General features: G+C 56.3%; 2 protein-coding genes across 6 annotated transcripts; one reads left to right on the plus strand and one right to left on the minus strand.

Moving 5' to 3' along the window:
• Positions 1 to 5,598: 5,598 nt before the first annotated feature.
• On the minus strand, positions 5,599 to 12,047 carry BAK1 (BCL2 antagonist/killer 1). Of its 4 annotated transcripts, XM_049716416.1 has the most exons (7): positions 11,804 to 12,047; positions 10,044 to 10,234; positions 9,833 to 9,938; positions 8,844 to 8,979; positions 8,379 to 8,522; positions 7,094 to 7,274; positions 5,599 to 6,967 (listed from the first exon to the last, which is right to left on the minus strand). In XM_049716416.1, the coding sequence occupies exons 3-7, from the start codon at positions 9,903 to 9,905 to the stop codon at positions 6,863 to 6,865; spliced, it is 639 nt and encodes a 212-aa protein (XP_049572373.1). In that variant the 5' UTR covers positions 9,906 to 9,938; positions 10,044 to 10,234; positions 11,804 to 12,047; the 3' UTR covers positions 5,599 to 6,862. The 4 variants fall into 4 exon arrangements, 3 of the variants coding, with proteins under 3 accessions (XP_049572373.1, XP_004267773.1, XP_012387688.1); XM_004267725.4 differs by lacking the exon at positions 10,044 to 10,234 and having other exon boundaries at positions 11,804 to 12,045; XR_007479935.1 differs by lacking the exons at positions 9,833 to 9,938; positions 10,044 to 10,234; positions 11,804 to 12,047 and adding an exon at positions 7,587 to 7,606 and having other exon boundaries at positions 8,379 to 8,978.
• On the plus strand, positions 8,435 to 18,147 carry LOC101281148 (gametogenetin-binding protein 1-like). 2 transcript variants are annotated; one of them, XM_049716417.1, is made up of 6 exons: positions 8,435 to 8,544; positions 14,101 to 14,219; positions 14,621 to 14,715; positions 14,898 to 15,042; positions 16,064 to 16,203; positions 17,460 to 18,147. In XM_049716417.1, the coding sequence occupies exons 2-6, from the start codon at positions 14,153 to 14,155 to the stop codon at positions 17,556 to 17,558; spliced, it is 546 nt and encodes a 181-aa protein (XP_049572374.1). In that variant the 5' UTR covers positions 8,435 to 8,544; positions 14,101 to 14,152; the 3' UTR covers positions 17,559 to 18,147. The 2 variants fall into 2 exon arrangements, with proteins under 2 accessions (XP_049572374.1, XP_049572375.1); XM_049716418.1 differs by having other exon boundaries at positions 17,883 to 18,147.
• The last annotated feature ends 5,647 nt before the right edge of the window (positions 18,148 to 23,794 follow it).

Here is a 23,794-nt window from a genome sequence, read left to right on the forward strand (position 1 = left end):
TCCATGACAATCCATCCTGAGAGGATCTGTCTTTAGGCAGATAAGGGGGATTCCGAGAAAGCCTCTCCCTGCATTTGCTGTTTTTCAAGTGCCTACAGCTCAAAATATACCAAAGTGTCATATTTTGAGGTGGCATATTCTGCTGCCCTTCTGATGTTAAAGGATGAAGAAGCAGGTTGAAACAAAGAAAAGAGGTGGGTGGGGAGCAGATCCTGTTAAATGTGGATTGGAGGACAGGGAAGAAGTAGAGGAGCTCTGAAGACAACAGCGTGATACTTGGACCATCTGGTAGGAGTCAGAGAAAAGCTGGAAAGGTCTCAAATGCCTGTTTGTTCCCTCCTCTGAGAAGCCTCCCTGGATCACCCCCAGACCTGACTTGGTGCATCTCCTCTGGGACCCCACGGCCCCTGCGCTGCCCTGACACTTCTCACCTGAGCCATTGTCACTGCTTGGCGCTTCCTCCTTTGAAGTGGAAGCTCCCTAAGGATAGAGAGACATTGGCTTCCCAGTGCCTCCACCAGGGACCCGCAAAGAGGAAGTGAACGTAATGAATAGAACGGATCTAGTGGATCTGAAGTGGGGATGTGACATGATAAAGACAATGTTTCGTGAAGTGGGTTTGGCGGTGGTGGGGTTCTGGGAGGATTTGAGCTGGGCAGGACCCAAGGAAGGGCCATTACCAAAACCTGGAACATTGAGGATACACCCCAGGGCCTTGGCAGTGGGAATGGGAAGGCAGAGATGGGGAGATGAGGAGCGGAGAGGCTTCAGAAGCGGTGCTGACTCAGGGCAGCCGTGGGCAGAGGGAGGCACTGTGGCACGAAGCGTGCACCGGGGAGGGGGGGTCCTGGGCGCAAGGAAGGGGTGTTTCCCATAGACAAAACCCGTCTGGGTCTCTCCCTGTCAGACACACATTCGAGACAAATCCCATAGCATCATGTAGCATGGAAATAGACTTTGTGATATTGCGATTTATAATAAGAAATACATATTTGGTTTTTGTCCGTGTTCCCCACACAGAGCTCCTAAAATCCTTGGAATTTCCTAAGAGATAAGAGCGATATATAAAGGTGCATTTTTTTTTAAAGGTGCTTTTGTTATTCATAACAAGGCCCTTTCAGCCACACCTGAGTTTATGTTAATGAGGTGACTTTTGGAAAGCCCCTAAGGATGGGGGCTGGTTGCCAGGGGAACCAACCTTGATTAGAGAGTTGGAACTTTTGGCCCCATTCTCCCACCTCTGGAGAAGGGGAGAGGGGCTGGAGGTTGAATCAGTAACCCGTGGTCAATGATTTAATCAACCATGCCTGTGTAATGAAGCTTCCGTAAGAATCTCTGAACCATGCGGTTTGGGAGAGCGTCCTGGTTGGTGAACACCTGCCAGCTATGCCTCCACCTGCCAGGAGGGTGGCACACCCAGAACTCCATGGGGACAGAAGCTCTTGTGTTCTGGACTCTTCCAGACCTGGCCCTATCTCTTCATCATCTGGTTGTTCATTTGTATCTTTTTCTTTTTAGATATTTATTTGGCTGCGCTGGGTCTTAGCTGCAGCATGCTGGATCTTTGTTGCCACGTGAGGGATCCTTAGTGGCAGCATGTGGGCTCCTACTTGCGGCATGCGTGATCTAGTTCCCTGACCAGGGATCGAACCTGGGTCCCCTGCATTGGGAGCGCTGAGTCTTAACCACTGGACCACCAGGGAAGTCCCCATTTGTATCTTTTAATATCTTTTGTGATAAACTGGCAATCTAGTAAGTAGACTGTTTTCTGAGCCACTCTAGCAAATTGATCGAACAAGAGGAAGGGGTTGTTGGAACTTCTATAGCCGGTCTGTCAGAAGCATCTGGACTTGCTATTGGCATTTGAGGTGGGGGCGGGGGTAGTCTTCAGGGACTGAGCCCTTAACTCGGGGGATCTGATGCTATCTCCAGGTAGACAAGTGCCAGATTTGAGTTAAATTGTAGGACACCCAGCTTTGCTGGGGAAAGAGAAAACAAGGAGGTCAATAAGAGAAGCAGCCGCAGCCCTCTGACCTTCATCTTATTCTGTGGAGGCGAGCCAGGCCAGGGGTAGCTGGGCCTGCTTTACAGTGTGCATTCCAGCGAAGGGCCTTCTTGCCATCACTCTGCCTTTGTATAGAGCTAGCATGGGAAAGCAGCCTTGTCAATGAAGGAACACCAGGCTGCTTGGCACCATTCAGTCTGGATTCGGGGGGCCAGCCCATTACAGGAGTTGTCTGAGGATGCCAGTAACTGGACACCTCTGGCCTATGGATGTTACTGTGTCCCCAACTGGCCAAGGAGGGGGGCAGAGAATATTTGGAAAAGCCCCCAGTCCAGCGGTCAGCTGAGCTTGGGTGTGGCTCCTCTCACTGGGAGAAGGAAGGAGGGCTACTCCTACCCAGCCCATTGTTCAGGCCAGCCAAGGTCATGTAAAAACAATCTCGTCCATTACACTACACATCACAACTGAATGCAGGGACTCCCCCACCTCCTCACCAGGATAGCATTTGGCTTTTAGCCTGCACTCAGCCCTTCTCACACTCAGCCTGCTAGTAGGCTGGCAATCAGGTTCCTGGAAATCTCATTCTTTTTTAGCAGACATGGGAACCCACATCCCTAAGCCCAGCCCAGTGCCTCCTATGCACTCTGATTCACAACGTCCACAGTTCAGAGATGCTGGACATGCCAAATTCACCCTGGTGTGGTCCTCCTGAGAATTAAGCAAGAAACTGTTCTCACTCTCGAGGAAGCCTAACCATCTGCTGGAAATGAATGGGAGAAATTGCTCTTAGTAGGGATGCCCTAAGAGAGGGTTCAAGTCAAAACATGAGAAGGCTGGTGAGCCCAGCTTCCATGCAGCCAATCATCACAAAAGTCTGTGCCGTGAACTTTGCAAAGCAGGTTCACTGCATGATGTGATGGAACAGAAAACTTTGAAGAACTGTGTTCTTAGCTAAACCTTGAAAAACGTGAGGCATTGGGCACCAGGAATGATTCCCAGATTGCAAATGAAGAGTTGGTTAAGTGGAGCTGAGAGGTATACTCATATCCATGTTTATTTCAGCAATGGATGCATGCTCACAGGTATCCATTTGGTGCCTGCCTGCCTCCAGTGCCAAATCCCATACTCCAGGTGGAGGGAGATTCTGTGGCTTTCGTCTCTTAAGCTATTGACTTTTCTCAGAAAGTCGTTTCTGCCCATGTTATTCCATCACTTGATTTTGGTCTTGTGAGGTTGCCCCTCTTTTGATTCATTCATACAATTTGCCAGGGATCTGCTTCCAGTCATGTGCTCGATAGGGCAGACCACTGCTTTTTGTTCTTGTTAACTGGTGGGCTGAATCCCTCCTCTTCCCCCATCTTTTATATCCCAGTAGTCTGGTGTTCACCTTTTTATGGTGTTTGGCAATTGGCAACCATGTCCCATAAACTGGGTTTTGCTGATTTTCTGGACCTTGACATTTAGATACCTCTGGCAATCTCTTGTAACTCCCTTCTCTCTCTGTCTCTGTCTCGCTCACACACACACACACACACACACACACACACACACACACACACACACACACACCTGTTCTGCTTAGATTGAACTAAATCGGATTTTACAAGTGTCTTTGATCTGGGCCTTTACATCCTTGGTGTGTACAACTGGAGCAGGATATGGTTGTTTTCTTTATTTTAATTAACTAACGAATTAATTTTAATTAATTTTAATGCTATTCAGATGGTTAGGTCCTAAAAACTTGTTCAAACAATCTACTGAGTGGTTTGCGCAAAGGAAGGATTTTCTCATTTGGATGGACACCCAGTGGCCTAAAATAAACTTTCTTCAGAGGCTGTAAAACAGCAAACACATGAAGGTACGCTGCGGGGTGGGGGCGGGGAGGCACCGGGTTCGAGGCAGGGCAGGTGCCAGTTTATACTGACGCTGCACAACTGAGCTTGACACCTGAACACGCTCCTTCCCCTGGCTGCATTGCCCCAGCTCCATGGCACTACGGACTGAGGAATCTAGACCTCTTTGCAGGAGACGAAGGTACAATTTCAGAAGAACTACAAATCTTGAGAAGAATTTGATTTAACTTCCTTAATACCTGCAGAGCCCATCTGCTCCCTGCCTTATTCTGTCCCTCCTAAGTTCTCACGCCTCACAGCTCCGGGATGTATTTAGATTTCGGTTTTGGCAACTTCGTCCTGGCATAATAGAGGGTGGAGTGGAAGGCTAGACACAGGCCAAAACCTTATGGGGCTCCCCACGCCTTCCAGGATAGAGTTCTAACGCCTTTCTTACAGGGGCAGAGGACACACAGCTGCCACCAGGGCCCACCTTTCTTCCAGCCTCCCGCGGGGAGGGGGTGAGAGGTGCGCACCGAGGCCCTGTCCACGAGAGGGCACGCTTGCGTGCCTGATGCAGCAGCGGCCATCTTTGACCCGGGCAGCCGGCTCATCTCCCGGCGTTCTCAGAGGGATCGCGCGGTTCCCGCCCGTAGCGTGTAGGCTACCTCCACCGCCTCACCCCTTGGCAGACCTGTGCTCAAGACCAAGGGCCCCAGCCCCCACCCTTCCGGCCTCCATGTAAAACCTCGAGCCAGTATCCTGGTGGCCAGTGCCAGCTCTCCAACCTTTCTACCTGGTAACTCTGGACAGGTACCTCAGTTTCCTTATCTGTAAAGTGGGAGTTTAGGGCCCCCCCTATTCCCGGTCACCAGCTATATAATACCTACTGATTGGGCATGTATGATAAATTCTCAGCATAAAGCCCGGCACAGAGTATGTTCCATAAATGTCTCCGAGCTTTTCCTGCAGGAAATTGCAAGGGGCCTTGTATCCACCACCCTTTCAGCCACCACTGCTGCAGGGGCCCCCTCCCTATGACTGCAGTCAGTACGTGGGCTCTTTGAAGACCAAGTCGGAGGGCCCAGGGGATTGGCAAGATGCCCTCGGGGGAGTGAAAGAGAAGCCTGAATCTTTTAGGACTTGCATGTGACCACTTTGGAAGGGTGTCAGAAAACAGACCAGGGTGCCCAGGACTGGAAAGACTTTGTAGATTTTGGAACATTTAAACGCCCCCGTGCTTGTTATTTTTATCACCCCTGGCTGTGTCCCCATAGGGACTCCCATGCAGCACAAAACTCCTAGAATGAAAAGCCCTGTGTGTGTGCTAGCTGTGGGGGACATCGGGAAGAGGGAGCCGGGACACTGTGTCCCAGGTGGAGCCAAGCGTGGGTGGTGGCTCCCCGAACGGAGAGGGATTCAGGCCAGGCCTGTGGGGGTCCCCAGGCAGGTGCAGCTGCCCCACCAGCTCTGCAGCCAGAGCCTAGCAGTTTGGAGACCCCTGACTCTCTGTGGGGATGGGAAACTTGCCTGGAACTCAAAGAAATGAGGGTAGTTCCTGGAGAAGGGGCTGGAGAAGAGTGGGGAGGGGCCAAGGCCTTCTAGGAGGCTGGAGAAACACACCCAGCCCTCCACAGGATTCAGGAGGCCCGAGATGAGACCTGTCAGTAAAAACCAGGTGAAAGCCAGGCATGCCCAGGTTCCCCGTCCAGCCTGATGGACAGAAGGGTAGCAGAGGAGACAAAAATGATCAAGTGGGAGTGGAGGGATTGCAGTTTATTTTCAGACACACTCAGAGGGTGGGAGGTGGCCAGCTGGCTCCATCTGCACCCCCTCCCTGCATTTGGCTTCATCAAGAACTCCTCTCCCCTGACCTCCAAACCCCTAGGCTATACAAGGTAGACGAGGCACTCCTACCCCACCCATCAGGAGAGGCTTGGGCAGGTGTGGAGTGAGGAGTGTAGAGACTGGGGGTAGAGTTCAAATATTCACAGTTCCTCTATCCGTAACCCCAGATTACACTGTGCCCAGGCCACGAGGGCGGCTCCCAACCCTGGGATTCCTAGTGGTGTTAATAGCCCTTCTCTCACTCAGAAACTTCAAGTTGAGCTCCCTACCCCCCTTCCCTGACCATAACAAAACTGCAGTCCTAAACCCTGTAGCATGGGCGAGGAGGGGGCCTCAGCACTGCACTCACCCAAGCCCCCTGCCTGCCTTTTCTAGAGTGATGGGGGTGGGGCGAGCTTCACTTGTAGTGAGCAGGGGTGGGGTCTGGGTGTGGGAGCAAGTGGTAATAGGTGAGGGGAAGGGAGAGAATGAGGGCCTCAGGAGGCAGGCTTGGAAGGTGCTGATGGTCTGCACCCCTACTCCACCCCCACTGCACCCCCAGAATCCCTGAGAGTCCAGCTGCAAAGGCAATATGGGGCAGTGGGAGCGGGGCGGGGAGGAGAGCTGAGCCATACCTCGTCTCCACCCCCCACTGGTCCTGTTCCTGGGGGACATGATGTTTAGGAAGGGCCAGGACTGAGCTCCAGGCCCAGCATTTAAGCTCTGACCTTCCAGAACAGCTGAATCCTGGGAAAGGGTAGGGCTATTAACCCCCACACCCCAGACGTCCTGGCTTTGGGTAGAGAGGTGGGAATCGGAGGGGGGCAGTGTCCCCCCAAGGATATTATAAAAAGCTAAAACCGTTAACAACTCCTTGGGGAGAAGCGGCTCATAGCCTCTTGCTTCCCCAACTTATCATCTCCCCAAAACCCAGTAGACAGGGCTGAGGGGGTCCCAGAGAGCTAAGGGAGGGGGCCATAGCCCCTCTCTGAGAGGGGGCCCTTTAGCACCATGCAATGTTGGGGCACCCGTGCAGTCTGATGGACCCCTGGGCAGGGACCCTCCAAACCTGGAGTGCCCACTTGCTAAAGCTTCTGTGCTCTTAAGGAGGGGACCCCTGCAGGGGAGAAGGTGAAGGGAGAAGACTGGGCCAAAGTCCACGCAGGGGTCTCAAGACCCCAAAGGACCCCTCCAGGAGTCATGACTTGAAAAATCTTCGTAACACAAACTGGCCCAACAAAACCACAGCCAGACCTATCAGCACATTCCGGATGGGACCGTTTCCCAAGTCCAGGGCTGCCACCTGCCAGGAGAGACAGAGTGGTCATAGGGGGGCTGGCGGCATATTCGGCTCCTGGGGACTGGGGTGGGGCTGGGAGAGGGGCGGCCCTAGCAGCAGGGAGGAGGTGGTCAATGCTTGGGCACTCACCCAGCCACCCCTCTGTGCGATCCACCGGGCAATGCAGTGATGCAACATGAAGTCGGCCACGAAGCGGGTCACCTGGCCCAGGAAGCCAGTCAGGCCGCGCTGGTAGACGTGGAGGGCCAGGCGGTAGCCAAAGCCCAGCAGAGCCACCACTCGGCCCCAGTTGATGCCGCTCTCAAACAGGCTGTGGGCCGAGGAGATAGTCAGTGGAGACCTCTAGAGGGCCCTTCATCTGTTTGCCTCTCCCACCCCCTTGGAGACCCCTACCCCTCTCCCAGCCGGAAAGCAAAATGGCTTAGCTGTGAATGGAGGTGGTAGAGGCTGCCCCAGCCTGGCCTCAATTTGGTTAGAGCCCGTGTCTCTGTGAAAGGAGAAAGCTCAGAGGGCAGAGCAATGGGATGCTGCTGCTGGGGCTGTGGCCCCAGGGCTGGGGGAGCAAAGGGGCACAGAGAGCGTGGAGGGCAGAGCGAGCAGACGGAGGCAGCAGGGAGATTACCTGTGGGCATTGCTGCTGGCCTGGCAGCCCGAGGGACAGCAGAGAGAAAAGGACAGAAGAGATGGTTAGGACAGTCCAGTCCTGGAATCACAGCTGAGTGGGCGGTGGTCTCTCAGGACACGGGCAGGATGTTTCAGCTCCGAGCACTGATTCTGAATCTATCGGCTACTCCTGCCTTCACCCTCAGCCTCGAACCTACCCTGAGACTGACCTCTTTAACCCAGATGGTGACAACAGCTAACACCTTTAAGTGCAGACACTGTTCTAAGCATATTTCCCCTATTTTACGGACCAGGAAACTGAAGGCTAGGAAGTTTCACAAAGCCGGTAAATGGCAAAGCTGAGATTTGCCCAGGCTGCTGGTTTCTTTAACCACTGCCTGTCTGACACCAGATTATAGCATCTGGAAGCCATTTCCAGGACCTGGTGGGCTGAAGCCAGAGCCAGCAACCATCTTTGGTGTGAAATGTGGTTCCAAATCAGAAGGACAGCCGTGTCCCAGCAGGGCTGGGGAGCTCTGGGGACACCCCCACCGCGAGCCCCTCTATAGCCCTGATCTAACAGGTCAAGTCCTCGGGGCCAGAGTTAACAAGGGCTGTGCGCTTATGCAGAGATGAAGAGTCTGGGCTCAGAAAGAGAAAGACAGGGGCCCAAGGCCCCGCGTGAGTTAACAGCAGACACGGGGATGGCAAACATGTCTTCTGGTGCCGACAGAGAAGTGTGTCCCCCATCCCATGGGCAGGGCCTGGCATGGTGGTGACAGCACAGCGGAGAGGCAGTGGCCAGAGCTACCTTGAGGCGATCTTGGTGAAATACTCATAGGCGTTCTCTGCTGTTGGCTGCAGGTGCTGCAACATGGCCTGGAACTCGGAGTCGTAGCGCCGGTTGATGTCATCCCCGATGATGGCCAGCTGGCGACCCACCTGCCCCATGGTGCTCAAGGAACGGTAGGCAGCAGGTGAGCTGAGGCCTGGGCTCATGGCGAAGGGCTCCTCCCCGAGATGCCCCAGCCTTGGGCCCCCCTCCTTGGCGGTCCCGACCGTGTTCTCAGACACGAGGGCTGGGCCCAGGGACAAGGGGCAGGCATGTGCTGAAAAGGGTGCCAGGTCCCGGATGGGGGTGGGAACCCACATGAAAAAGGAGCAGCAGTGGGAAAAACCCCCAGGCCTGTCCAGCTCCCAGGACCTGCATGGTGACCCCACGTGAGCCTCCAGCTCCCTGAACATGTCCCCGTGGGCCCAGGGGGCTGCTGCTCACCTGCTAGGTTCTAGGGACAAGGTGACCATTTCTGGGTCAGTGGGCGCAGCCGCCCCCTCGGCCTCCTGCTCCTGCTGATGGCGGTAAAAGACGTAGCTGCGGAAAACCTCCTCCGTGTCCCGGGCTACCTGCTCCTCTGAGGATCAAAGTCAGGAGTCAGGGAGGAAGTGCTCTGGGGATGGTTCACTCTGCCTGTGGACAGAGGTGTCCCTTCTCTAGCCCTTAGTTACCACCTAGGGCTGACACTGAAAAGAGGATTCTTGTCACAGCTGCCTTGTGGAATAGGTGACCCCCAGTTTACGGATGGGGAAACTGAGGTGCAGTGTTTACGTAACTTGCACGAGCGTGTACAGCTGGAGAGAGCGGTGCAGCCAGGATAGAATCCCAGGCATTTGGGTCCCCGACTTTATTTTAGTTTGTCCAAGGCACCGAGCCCTTATGGCTTAGGGAACGTGGGAGACAGAATTTGAAATCGTAGCCCAGAAAAGCCACATCGGGAAATAGTGACAGACCTGGGACTGAACCCAAAGTCCAGGGAACAGCCTGTGCTGGGCCGCGAGCTGCAGGCGTCCCTGACGTTCCCCTTGGAAGAGGAAAGAGGGACAGCCATTTTACTTCCTCCCCAAAGTCGTTAACAATCCCTCTCCCTGTTAAGCGGACCTGACTCGGTGATAGGTGGATTTACTTCCTTATTTCTCCCAGGGCAGGGATAGGACAGCCACGCCCCACTCTTCTTTCCTCCTCCTCGCAGATGGCAGGGTGCCCACCTCATGCTCACTGCCCCACCTCCCCCAGCCTCTGTACCCCCCACTGCTGCCCCCCTGCCTGCATTGGGTAGGGAGATGCTTTTCTCCTTTACCCAAGGTGAGGAAACTGAGGCGGGAGAGCCTGCCTTTAAATCTTGCCCGGCTTGTCCACATCTGCTCTCTCCATCCTCACAGATGGCCCTGGTGGTTATGGGAGGGGTGAGGGGGCAGAAAGACAGTTACCCGAAGTGGAGGAGGGGTCAGGTTCTTCTTCGCACCCCTGCCTGGGAGGACCTGGGCCTTGTCCGGATGCCATTTCTCAGGTCCTGGCAGGAAGGGCAGTGTTAGCCTGTGGGGGTGGGTAGGAAAGCAGAGATGGGGACCAGAGGTTCCAACAGCACACGGAGGGAGGGGACCCCCACTCCTGAAAGACCTCACCGTCCTAAGAACTTACTGAGTATTTCACTGGCAGTTCTTCAAGGAGACTGGGAGTGAGAAAGGCCGGGAAGCCAAGATTCCCACCCAGGGGTCAGCCAGGGCCCAGGGAGGGGTGGCCGCAGCAGTGCCCGAGTGGATCTCTAGTCGCACTGGGAGGCGAGTTTCAGAAGCTGGGGTTCCTTCCGCTGCTCCGGGGCCTCCTGCACCCTACGCAGCACACGCTTACTGCAGACTTGCCACCTTCCAGCCAATGACCCACGAAGCCCGTCCCCGAAGGTTCCACTTCCCCTTGGCTAGTCAGAACACACCTGTTTTCCAACTCAGGCCCGTTAGCCGCAAGCATTTCCTGAGTGCCTATGGTATACTTCTACCATGTATGTTCAAGTACTCCCCAGGGAGTGTGGGACATGGAAAGAACACATTAACCTGGCAGGGTAAGCAATGTCATACCCATTTTACAGGTGGGAAAAGGGAGGCACAAAGAAGTTAGTGCCCAAGGTCACAGAGCTAGTCAAGGAGTCAGGTTGGTTATTTGAATTTCCACGAGTCAGTCCTCCACTCAGCACTCATTTCAGATTTATTTTTCAGTTTGTGGACCTTAGAGGGTGTCCTTTCCGGGGAAACTTCCCTTGTTTGCGTCCCGCCTGTGATCTTCACATTTCTGCCTAGCAGGTGGTTGAGGAAATCACATGTACCCCTTGCTCTCCTGTCTCCAGCCCCTATTTTCCTCCTTTGCCCAGTCTTGGCCACAACCCCAGTATGCTCTGTAAACCTCCACAGAGGGAGTATTTCCTGGACATAAGCTATTTCACTTTCAATTTGCACCCCCTTCACTTCCCCCCACCCCAAAGCTGCCTCCATCACCCAGGCGGGAAGCCACCCTCCTCCTCTCCCTGGGAGGGCCTGTGTCCCCTCCCCCCACCTTCCCTCTCAAGCCTGGAGCCATTTTCGAAAGTGCCTGAGGAGAAGGGTGGGGAAAGTCCGGACCACCTGTGCTCTCCACCCCTTCACTGTCTCAGGGCAGGGACAGGGAGAAGGCCAACTCTCCCCTCCTCCACCCCTGGGTGCTCAGACTCCTTAAGACAGACCTTTGCCTGGCACACCCCCATCCCAGAAGCTTCTTCCTGAACAAGGTACCTTCCTCTCTCCCTTGGTCTCCGAAACCCAGTGCCCCCAGGACAGCAGGGCTGGAGGATGCTGATGGCATCTCGACTGCCTCTACCGCTACCCCTGGGGCTCAATGCTGGGGAGAAAGTGGAGCCTCAGAACTGGCCCCAGGGCCAGAGGCCTATGCCAACCTGGGTCTACCTCTGCCCCCATCCAAGTGGCCTGACTTCCTGGTAGGGAGAGTCCACTGTGCCCCACCTGCGGGGTTTGCTGGGCCCAGGATGTTTCCCGGGGCAGGGGGGAGATGCAGACCTAGCCCTGCTGCAGACCTAGTCTTAGGGCTCCTGGGACAGCAGGAAGTGCTGTGAAAGTTCTCCCCCTGCCCTTGACCTTGGCTCTGACCTCCACTCCCATCCCCCAGACTGCTAAAGAACCTGGTTCTTTAGCACCCGATTCTCTGGCACCAGGGCCAGGCCAAGAGGGAAAGCTGTCTGAGGAACAGCCAGAGGGAGCCCCGGCCGGATCAGGCCCTGAGCAGGAGTTGGTGGAGCTGCCCAGACAAGCCTCGAGGCCTCCCCCTCCCCACCGGGCTCCCTGCGGGCTCCCTGCCTCACCCTGGGCCTGGGGCTGCCGAGAGTGGGGAGCATGGGCAGGACCCTCCCGGCTTACCTGCCCGGACCCTGGCCCAGGCCCGGGACGGCTCAGCAAGGCAGAGGCTGGAGATCCTGAGAAGCCAGTGGCTGCTCCCAGGGTCAGGTACCCAGGTCTGCCTCCCAGGAAGGGGCGTCAGTGAATTCCTGGTGTCTGGATGCAGCCTCTGCTGGTCCCAGCACGGCCCTAGGGACCCGCGAGGCTGCGGCGATCATAGAGGTGCCGGCGGTTCCCGGCTCCAATCAGCTCCCTCTAGAGGAAGTTGCTCTGTGGCCGCCGGATGCAGATGCCCCAGCCTACAGGGCTCCCAGGCGGAGAGAGCGGCTCCCAACCAAGGCAGAGTGGCTCCCCCTCCCCCACTGCTTTTCCCACCGTTGATTCCCAGTCCTCATCCTTGATCTTTCCCCTGCTTCCATCAATGTCAATAAAAAAGCCAGGATGGCGAGGTTTATTAAGTGCCACTGTGTACCAGGCACTTTAAAACCTCTTTGGAACAACCCTTGGAAGTAAGTGCAGTGGACCACACCCATCTTAGAGCTGAACAAACTGAGGCTCAGCTGGTTTAAGGAACCTTGCCCAAGGTCACTGAGCTGGGTTTATAATCAGGTCTGTAGGTGCCGTGAGGAATAATAATACTAAATTGAGATTCAACGCGCAATTAAGACCTGTACACCAAGCACCTCGGTGGTCTGCAGAGAGAAAAATCCTGAATGTGATAGGCAGGTAAACATGAAAACACAGTGGGTCTGTGCTACCACCTGGGCATGTGCCAGCTGGATACTGAGAGGAGAGAGAAGAGGGAGGACAGAGACTCTCTGGCCTCAGGGATTGAATGGTTCTCAAGGACAGAAGCTACCGCAGCCAGGGAAGGACAGGCCTGGAGACAGCTGTGTGCCTCCACCCCATTCTCAGAGTTGGGGTTCTCTAGCCACCTCTGCCTGCCCCCCACCCTGGTGTTTCCTGGAGCCTCGCCAACCCCCTCCCCCTTCAGGCTGGCTCCCCAGGCCTTCTTCCCCTGCCTCATCAACCCCTTGCACTCTCTGCCCCCAACTAAGCCCTCCTACCTTCTCCCCCCACCCTCCCCTACCTTTGCCTTCTAGAACTCCTGGAAGTTTCCAACTGGAGGTTTTAATTTGAAAACTCCTCCTTTTCTTAAGTAGTTGGTCCTGAGGTGGCTGCTGTGGCCCCTCCCTCTGAGTCAGGGTCCTTGTCAGGATGGAGGCCCCAGCTTCAAGCCCTCAATCCCGAAATTTGGGCCACTCCTCCATGTTCCGCTTTTTCCGTAGCCTGGTGGGGAGCAAGGGCAGCCCAAAGAGCTCAGACAAGGCCCTGCTGGGGGGCCAGTCTTGTCCCTTTCGAGAGCAGAACGCCACCCCTTTGATGACTGATCACCAGGGAGGAGCAGGGCGGGAGTCCAGGCCTCCTGCCACGCTGCTCTACACCTTCTCTGTGGCCCTGCCACAGCCCGATCCCTCGGGGCTGGGGCTGGGGGACACAGGGCCCCAGACCCCTACCCCCGTGGAGGTCCTGAGGGTCCTGGCTCAGGGTGTAGAGGTGAAGCCAGTCCTGCCCAGAGGAAGCCAGGAGGTGCCGGGCAACCTGTCTGAGTTGGAGGAGAGGGAAGAGGAACAGACGGAGGCAGCAGGGGATACAGGGACCTCAGACAGGTGAGGGGCTGGGCAGTGGATGGTGGGAAGGAGCCTGGGATGGAGGAACTGGGAGGAGGCCTGGATGTAAGAAGGGGGAAGGATGTGGGCCTGAGATGGGAGGACCCAAATTGGGGAGGGGCCAGGAGCGGACTCCTTGGGTGGACAGAGGACTGGGTGGGCATGGTTGGACAGACGTGTCAGGGGTGGAGAGGAGCCTGGAGATGTGGGGAGGGGGTGAGGCAGAGATGGGGGTCCTCCCGCAAGGGAGTGGTTGTGGAGGGAGGCACCGAAAGGAAAGGGGGGTGCTCTGGGTTGAGCCGGGGCTCCTGTTACTTCCCAGCTCCTTCTTGGGCCCCACTCCCCCCACCTTCCCTCCCCACTCTCTCCCTCCCGGTTCCCACTCTCATTTGGACCTGGCACCCACCCCTGGTGAGGAAGGGGGCCCACTTCTCTCTCTGCTCCCCACGCCCTTCCTCACCCTACTTTTGGGGAGGGATCATCCCCTCTGTGATGAAGACCCCAGAGGGCCGAGCAGGGAGTAGTTGGGAGCAGGAGGTTAGAGGAAGCTGAGCAGGGCCTCTAGGAGAGCCTTGGGGGGTTTAGGGGGCCTTCACCACATCTCTGGGCCCCACCTGCCACCCCCATCTGACTATGCTTTGGGATCAGGGGCCACTTTGCCCAAGCCTTGGCGGTGGAGCAAGGATGCTTGCAGAGGGCCATGGGGCCACTGGATATCAGCCCCGAGACCTTCACCAGGGAGGAGGAGAAGGAGCGTCTGCTTGATGGTGAGTGTGGTGGCCACAGGTGTGGGGGACATGCCAGGGGTGTAGGGCAGGGAAGGACACAGGGCAGTTTGAGGGGATGCTAGAGGCGGGCTGCCTGGGTTTGAATCCCACCTCCACTAGGCCAAGCTGTGTGATGGTGGCGAGTCACTCAACCTTTCTGTGTCTCACTTTCCTCATCTGTAAAATGGGAATATAATAGTACCTATCCCAGAGGGCAGTAGCAAGGATTGAGTGAGATTTTCTCTGTGAAGTGCCTAGAACTGTGCCCAGCATGTAGCAGGTGTTTGCTAAAGAAAACAAGGAAACCTGGCCCTCAGCTCAGCCTCCTGATGGCCTTGTCCTCCTGGGCCTGGGCTGCCTCTTGCTGCTGTGAGCTATCAGTGACCACTACCGCTCCACAGGAGACCTCAGGCTGGCCTCCTCCCAGGTGGGGGCAACTCCCTGGAACCGCCTCCTCAGCTTGTACAAACAGCTCCAGAAATCTGCCCCGGCCAAGGTCAGTGGGGCTAGCTGAAAGTGCGGGGTGAGGCCTGGGTGGGGCCCAGGGGGGCAGCCACCTGCCTGAACCTCTTGAGAGCCGTTGTTCCCTCCTGCTTTCTGTTCTGGGTCTCCGTGGGCGTGGGGGCTGCAGGCTCGGCCCCACCCTCCTCACCTGCTCAGTCATGGGCACACCCTCAGATCTCTCTCAAGGAAGGCCTGCCCTGTGAGGAGAAAGGCGGGGAAGAGGAAACAGAGGAGGACAGCTCACTCAAGCTCTGTGTCCCAGGCATTGTCACCCTCCAGTCGCCGCTGCATAAGACTTTTAGGTCGACAGATACAGTAGGTAAATGTGGTGCCCCCACCTCCCCACCCAGCCAGCTCCCCCACAGAAGGAGCCCCACTTGGGTCAGTGGCTCATGGATGCGATACCAGTTCTGACCACCAGGTGGAACCAGAGGACCTAAGATGACTGCCCAGGCTGGGGGAGCTGTGTGTGGCTGGTCCCGAGGCTGAGCTGGGTCTAGCAAGGGTCCTCCTCCCTCAGGGCCCGGGGGGGGGGGGGGGGGGGGCAGCAGAGGGTGGAGGGGTGGGGGGCGGGTCGTGACTGGGACTGCGGCTCCTTGAGCACCACCCTTTCCCAGCCTGGAATTCTAACTCCTTCAGTGGCCACCTCCATCCCTGGTTTTCCCATTGTGCGTGCACTGCTGTGACAGTACCCCAGAAGGCCCCCTCTCCCACTGCAGCCCCCTTGCCGCCCTGACATGGTGAGCAGATGGCTTAGTGGTAATAACATACTCCAATAAAATCACTGTTGACATTTTCATAGCCATTACTATGGGCCAAACCCTCCTCTAAGCACTTTTCATGAAATACTGCATTATAACTCTGAGGTAGGTTCTGTTACAGTCTCCACTTCACTGTGAGGGAACTGAGGCACAGAGAGGTTAAGTAACTTGTCCAAGATCACATGGCTAGTAAGTGGCAGAGCTGGGACTTGATCCCAGGAGGTTTGGGTTGTTCCAGATCTGTGCTCTGGAATTGGTGGCTGGAGGGGGCAGGGTGGGGTAGGGCAGATGTCTGCCCCTTGCATGCTGTCCCCAGGAGGTAAGTAAAGAGACTCACACTCAAGCTGGTGGGAGGGAGCCCATGGAAAGCGAGTGTCCTGGGGAGGGCAGGGCAGTGGGGGGAGGTGTTGTCTGGCTGGCTCCAGGGACTGGATGGAGAAGGGGCCCAGCTGAGAAGGCCAGGGGATGCACAGGGCTGGGTGAGGTTTGGAGAGCCAGAGCCACCTCCTCTCCCTTCGATCCCCAGCAGGTTGTCCACCCTTCTCCTGCCTGTCCCATGCCCATCTCTCTGACTCTCAGGTTTCGTGGAGTCGGAGTTAAAGAAGCTTCTGGTAGCGCAACGGGAGTCCCGCCTCTGGAAGATGGGTGGCCACGAGGGCCGGAAGCTGCTGACCCAGCCAGAGATCACCCTGGAGGAGGCAGGCATTGTGGATGTCCAGGTATGCCCGCCCATCCCGCCCCCACCCTCTGCCTGAGAGCCCTGGGGAGAGTGGGGCTGGAGGCCTCCCCTCTCCGCAGCTGCTGGCCCAGGCTCCAGCCCCCATGCTGGGCAGGAAATGCTTAACTCCTTCTTGGTGGTGGTATCTTTTAGAGCAGGATCCTGACCCCTTGCACACACACTCCTCCTCCATCAGTCTCTCTCTCACTTGACCTGAGTCCATTTTTAAGGCTTCACTGCCATTCACTTGCTGTGTGGCCTTGGGCAAGTCCCTTCCCCTCTCTGGGCCTCAGTTTCCTCATCTCTACATTGAGGGGACTTGTCTAGGTAGCTTTAAGGCTTTCCTGCACATCTGTCATTTGCATAATGTTGCTCTTTTTCTGTTTTCTCTCCCATTCACACCCACACCAACTCCCACAAACACACATAGGTGCGGGGGAGTTACCTACCTGGTCACACCAAGGACCACCTACAGCCCACCCTACTTGACATTGGCCTCAAAGGTTAGGCCTGTCCCAGCTTCTCTGAGTGCACATTGATGGATATGTTGATGAAAAATGTGTCAATGTCCTTTTTGGGTTAATTTCCACTCATTCATCAGCTCATCCTTTCATTCAGTGGACATCTGCCCCTGACGGTGTGTGTAGTTTACAAAAGGAAGGAGCAAAGTCTTTAGTCGAAGTCTCTGACCTGGCATGACTTGCTCTGTGACTTTGAATGTGGGCCTTGGTTTCTTTACCTGAAGAGGGGACCATTGGAGGATCAAATGAGCTGACGAGTGTGTAGCCCTCAACTTCAAAGGGCACTCCAGCGTCAGAGATTATGACTCACCCCTTGGGGGTCGTTAATACCAGAAATACTTGCCTACCGGGTACTGAGGGGCAGCCTTCCCGTTGTCTTGAGCCTGCAGGCTATGTGTCAGGGTGCCCCTCTGTGCTCTGGAGAACCTCACCCTAAACCACACAGGTGGTCACTCTGGCAGGGCCCCTGCTTTTGTCTTTTCCTGCTAAAGGGAGCTCTCCTCCCCTCTCCCCTCCACTCCAGGACCACCCCCTGAGCCGGCCTGCCCCAGCCCCAGGGGTCACAGTCCTAGGGTAGCCTGAGTATCACTGGGGGCCCCTAGGGAGTTTCTGGAGTAGAGGACCAGCTGAGTCCTCACTTGGGGACAGGGCTGCCTCAGGGATATCTTCCTGCTGTGGGTGTTACAAGGATTCTGTCCTCATTACCTCCCCCCACTCTCTCCTTATCTGCCCTCAGAGACACCAAGCTGAGGGGGGAAGGAAGCTGCCCCCCAGCCTTTGGGGAATGCTGGGGACCTGGGGGAGGGGCGCTGAGGCACCAGAAGCACCACCCTAGGCTGGAGGGAAGGATGCAGAGCCCCCTTGGTGTGGTGTCTAGGATAGAGGTGAAGGAGGGGAGGGCTTGGCTGGGGTGCCTGGCTCCAGGGGCTTCCCAGGAATCCCCCAAGCTGGAGGGAGAAGGTTACCTCCATTCTATGGGAGGGAGGTGGCTCAGGGCTAGTGGGCCTGGCCTGCTGTGGGCACCTGGGGGAGGGTCTGGGAAGGTGGCCTTGGGGTGCTTGTCTCTGAGGGCAGGTGGGATGGTTCTGGGGGTACAGAGCAGGAAGAGGAGAGCGCAAAGATGCAAAGGCATCTTCCTTCACCCACTTCCACCCCCCAGCACCTGCTCCTTGAGGAGTGAATGAGATGGAAAACTGGCCTCCAGAGTGAAGCTGGTGCTGGCCTGAGTCTGCCCTGCGCCGGGTCCCTGCAGCCTGTGTAGAGATGTATCCGCCTCCTCTTAGGGCACCTCAAGGAGCCCCTGGGGCCAAGGCGTCTTTAATAAATGGTGTCCATGTGTCTGCAGGGTGGGCCTGCCCGGCACACTGTCCCCACTCTTCAGACTCAGGCCTGTGATGTTATTAATAAAACTCAGTTTGACTTTGGCCTTCTTGCCTGTCTGTCTGCCGACCTGGCCCCTCATCCTCCACCCAGGAACAAGCTCAGGGTTCTCAGTCTAGTTCTAGTCCATGCCTACAGGCTGCCAGGCCACCCCAGCTGCAGAGCCCTGGGTTCCATCTGAGCTGGAGGACGAGAGGTTTAATGCACCTGACCCAGGGGTGGGGAAGGACCTGGGGCCCAGAGTGAGCGCCGGGGGAGCCCCTGCTGCCACAGACCCGCCCGTCATAGTCAGAGCAGCCCTGGTTTCCCTCCCTCCTAAATTCCCAGGCCTGGCTTGCAGCCTCCTCGAAGGATCCGGGAATTCTCCAGCAGGAAGTTCCTGCCCAGCCATCACGGGGACAAAGCCAGGAAAGCAGCCTTGGGACCATGGGGACCTGCCTCAGGGGCTGGGCTAGGGGGCAGGTGAGGGGGCCCTGGGGTTGATGGAGAGGTGCCACAGGGGTGGGGGTCAGGGCTCCATCCTGCTGCCCCTGGTCAGGGCCCACTAGGCCATGCTCAGTGCCAAGCGCCTTTGGGGATCCTGGGTGGGTGGAGGGAGGTCCAGACATCTAGAAGGCCCAACCCTATCTAATCCCAGAAGCAAGGATGGGCTTGAGTATTGGCCGTGGCAGGGCACACCCTCATACCCGGCTTCGTGGGCATCCAATGGGAGGGAGGGCCAGGCCCAGTTTGGACACCAGGAGGTGCTGTTTGCCAGGAGGTCCAGCTGGCTCCCGGTAGGACGCTGGTTCATTCCCTCCCGTGCTGGTCCTGGCTGAACCCCCAGCACACGTGTGAGAGAGAGCTCACACTGCCCAACTCTTATCAACACAACTGCTATTTACAGATGCGTGTCTTGCCTTCTCCATGGGGCCCCCACTGTGTCCAGCCCGAGGCCTGTGCAGAGCTGAAGTTCAATGTCAGAACATGGTGGCCACTCTGAATAATTATCATGATTGATAACAATAGCTGTTTGTTGGATGGATGGGTGTGCTTGAGGTGGGGGTAGGGAAACTGCAGCAACCTGGCCTCCTGCCCCAGCCCCGCCCAGCCCAGTGAAGTGGGGAGCCCCACCTCCTCCCATCCCCCAGCCTGGGCTCAGGGGAGAGCTTGGAGAGGAGACTGGCTAGTGATTCACAAGTGGGCTGGGGCTTTATTTTCTCTTGGGCTTCCTGGTCAGGCCCCCCACCTCCTGGAATCCTTGACTCAGGCCCTGAGCTGAGGCCCATGGAAGGGCCCATCTGGACTGTCCCCCTGAGTCAGCTGGAGGCAGCCTTGTGATCATATGACTCACCTGGGCCCTAATTACTTCCTCTCAGAGTGTTGGCTGCTGGGAAGGGTGGGGGCCCTGGAGGGCAGCCTGTGGGCTCCCTGGGTGCACGTGGACCCCTGGTGTTCCCTTGTGGACATAGCACTCCTCATGGACCCCACGGAGGGGATACCTCTCTGCCTTCCCCCTTCCTGATAGGCCCCCAAACCTGGTGCCAGCCATGCCCAGGCTGGAGGAGGATCCCTGGGCCCAGAGCACTCCAGGACACAGCTCTGCCCTCTCCCTCCGTTGTCTTCTGGGTGGGGCTGGCCAGCAGCCCCTGGACACAGGCAGGCACCACAGTGGGTCGGGGTAGACTGGGCCCAGCTGGCACTCAGGCTCCTTGGCTGCTCATGTGAGCCAAGTGGGCACTCATAGGCCGTGTCACCTCAGCTCCCAGGGACAGGAGCGTCTCATCCTTGGGCCCCACGAGAGTGGGCTGCTGGGGAGTGGCGGGGCGGGCACCTGTCTGCTCCTCTCTCTCCCTTTCTGTCAAGTGAGGACCATGGCACCTCATCGTCCACCCCACCTCCCCCAGGGTTCCTGTGAACCACAGGGAGGAAGGTCTGTGAGGCTGGGAGGCGCAGCTGCCGGTGCGGGAACAGGAGTGGGGACTGTGTCCAGGCACAGGTGTGAGGCCCTCTACCCGGCCCCGAAGGGTCCTGGGCCGGTTCCTGTGGATGGGCCTGGCCTGACACTCATGAGTGGTGAAGGCAGGGGTGACGTGGCCCAGGGACCTGCGGGGGCGGCGGGGAGGCGCGGCGGGCAGGTGCAGAGGGCCGGGTGCAGGCTCAGCACACACGTGGACAGAGGCCAGACGTTTCTGAAAGGCTTCGAGGGAACACTGCCGATGCATCTGTGGGTCTGACCTGAGGACTGGGTGGCATTTAAAGTTTTCTCCTCTCCAGCGTGTGCAGACAGCCGGGGCGGGGGGGCGGGGGCAGGGCATGCACCACTTGTGCAGGTTGGGCCCTGGACCAGGGCACTAGGCTCAAGGGTGACAAGGCTCTGAAACCCAGAGAGGTGCCTCTCTCTCATTTGCTCAAAAGGGCCAGTTGGGGGGCAGTGGCCCCGGTCAGTCCTGCAGGTTTAAGTCAAGCTGTTATGTCAGAACTTGCCAAGCCTCTGCCCCTCTCCAGGTTTCTCTCCACGCTCCCCATGCCCCCACCCCCCGCATCTTCCTCCATCTCTCTCTGTTGGTAGCTACGTATGGGTCTGTTTCTTTTCTCTCTTTCTTACTGTATCTCTGGAGGGTTAGAGGTGAGAAAAGCAGCCCCCAGATCCATTCTGAGGGTATGTGGGGGACAGTGGTGGCTGAAAGGAAGGCAGTAGGTGGTGGTGGGGGGAGAGCAGGGTGGGTGGTCCCAGGGAAGTGTGGGCAGGGTCAAAGGCGGGCCTGCCTGCCTGGGGAGACACTGGGGTCTCCCTCCCTGTGGGCTCCTGGGCATAGCCTTTGAGGAAGATGCCACCTTGGGCCCTGTTCAGAGGCACTGGTTGTCAGCCTTGCCTATCCCTGGGGTGAGGGAAGGGCAGAACCACTGTCTTATTTTCCAAGTGGGAAGGGAGCTGGAGCGCAGAGGAGCAGAGGGGAAAGACTCAGCTGGGTGGCAGCCGAGGCTCCAGCTTGACAAGCTCACGTGACTGCTGGCAGGTCCCTGACCTCTCTGAATCTCAGTTTCCACATCCTTGAAATGGGCGAATCACAGGCTTCTCTTGTGGGCTGAATGAAGTGCTGTTTGGAAGGGATCGAATAATTATTAAGCACCTACTACATTCTGTTCTAGACACTGGGGAAATAGAGCAGTGAACAAGACACACAAAACCTTCACTTTTTTGAGCACTTATGATTGCTAGTAGGATATACAGCGAACATATAATGTATCAGGAAGTGACAGGTACTATGAAGAAGCTGGCTAATAGGATACTCTTTCAGAGTGATGGGATGGGAAGGGCCATTCTGAGGAGGTCAAATGGAAGCATGGACCACCAGGAAGTGAGGGCAGGAACCATGGGAATGTCGGGGAAGAATATTAGAGCTGAAGTGCAAATGCCCTGAGGCAGGAGAAGGCCTGGGGTGTTTGAGAAACAGGAAGGAGACCTGTGTAGCTGGAGGATAGAGTGGGAGAAGGAGTAACGGGGTGAGATCAGGAAGGAAGGAGGAGGGACTTGCCTGGTGGCACAGTGGTTAAGAATCTGCCTGCCAATGCAGGGGACATGGGTTTGAGCCCTGGTCGGGGAACATCCCACATGCCACAGAGCAACTAAGCCCATGCGCCACAGCTACTGAGCCTGCGCTCTAGAGCCCACGAACGACAGCTACTGAAGCCCGCGCGCCTAAAGCCCATGCTCCGCGAAAAGAGAAGCCACTGCAATGAGAAGCCTGCACACCGCAACGAAGAGTAGACCCTGCTCTCCGCAACTAGAGAAAGCCTGCAGCAACAAAGACCCAACGCAGCCAAAAATAAATCAATAATAAATAAATTTATAAATAATCCGCCTGCCAGTGCAACACGAGTTCGATCCAAGGTCAGGGAACTAGATCCTGTATGCCACAACGAAGACCCCGCGTGTCACAAGTAAGACCTGGAGCAAAAATAAATTAAAAAAAAAAAAAAGACCTTCTCTCCCTGCCATCCATCCCTCTGTAAACCTGCACTCTAGTGCCTTTGCTGGGACCCCAAATCACAGCCACAGCTTCCCAAGCCTTCAAAGCTGCTGTCCCCCCAGGTCTTCCCTGCTACCCCCGTACCCCTGCCTATCCTGTACAGCTCAGCTCTGGCACCTCCTCTTCTCCTGGAGTCCTCACAGCTCCCTGGCTATGGGACTAATGGGATCTATGTGTTTTCCTGCTCTCTAGCCTGGACAGACACATTATGAAGGCAGGCCCTGGGGGGGTTTGTCCCCATGTCTGCAGTGTCCAATGTGCTGGCTAGCACAGAGCAGGCTTAGCACAAGGTGCCAGACTGAACGAGCAAGGGAGGGGAGGTGGGAGGAGGGGGCTCAGGGACAGAGCTGGAGTGGTAGGGGCTAGATTACATAGGGCCATGTCTGGCAACCTCAATGGCTTGGCATCCTCAGGGCAGTGGGAGCCGTAGAAGGCTATAGAGCTGGGGGAAGTAGCATGATAAGATGTACAGTGGAGGGGGGAGTGGAGGGAGCAGGGGGCCAATTAGGAGGCTGTCACAATTGTTGAGAGAGATAAGTGAGCCTGAGCTGGGACAGTGGCAGATGGGGTGAACAGGAGGACACTTGGGCAGTGCTTCTCAACCGGGGCAATTATGTCTGCCAGGAGACATTTGGCAATGTCTGGAGACATTTTTGGTTTGTCACAACTTGGGGTGGGGTCCTACTAGCATCTCATGGGTAGAGACCTCCCTATGTTTCCTCATCTTTAGTAAAGGTTATTAGGAGGATTAAATGGGTTAATACATGGCCAGTGTTTAGAAAACTGACTGATATGTATTAAGCACTAGGTAACATGAGCTACTGTTATTTTAAAACATAAATCCTTTAAAAAAAAAACAGTTTTAAAAAAAACAACTAAACATTTAAAAAATAATAATAATAAAAATAAAACAGGGCTTCCCTAGTGGCGCAGTGGTTGAGAGTCCGCCTGCCGATGCAGGGGACACGGGTTCGTGCCCCGGTCCAGGAAGATCCCACGTGCCGCGGAGCGGCTGGGCCCGTGAGCCATGGCCGCTGAGCCTGTGCGTCCGGAGCCTGTGCTCCGCAACGGGAGAGGCCACAACAGTGAGAGGCCCGCGTACCGCAAAAATAAATAAATAAATAAATAAATAAATAAAACAAAAATCCTCTGTTTAAAGCCCTGCACTGAATCCTCATTGCCCAAGTAAGAGCCAAGTCCTTCCAAAGGCTGACGAGTCCCCTCACCACCCGGTCCTTTTCCGTCTCCCACCCCATCTCCTGCTGCCCTGCTTCTTTCTCTGTGTGCTCTGGCCACGCGGGCCCCTCTGCTGTTCCTTGCACACACTCAGCCTACTCCTGCCTCAGAGCTCTGGCACTTGCTGCTCCCTCTCTGTTGTTTCTCTGCCCTTAGGAATTTACATGACTCCCTTCCTCACGTCCTTGAGATCTTTCCTTAGCTGTCAGCTGTCACCTTCTGGGGGATATTTCTTAACCACCCTCTGTAAAAAAAACACAAAAAAATCTATCTCTTCCAACTGGCTCTCTCCCTGTGCCCCTCCCCTGCTTTATTTTTCTTAAGAGCACTTTCATCATCTAACACATCATGTATTTAGTTTGTTTATGTGCTTATGGTCTCTCAACTGGAGTGTGAGCCTCATGAGGGCAGGCACTGTTGCCTGTTTTGTTTGCTGCTGTGT

The sequence above is a fragment of the Orcinus orca genome, chromosome 10 (genome assembly GCF_937001465.1).
Source record: "Orcinus orca chromosome 10, mOrcOrc1.1, whole genome shotgun sequence".
NCBI lineage: Eukaryota > Metazoa > Chordata > Mammalia > Artiodactyla > Delphinidae > Orcinus > Orcinus orca.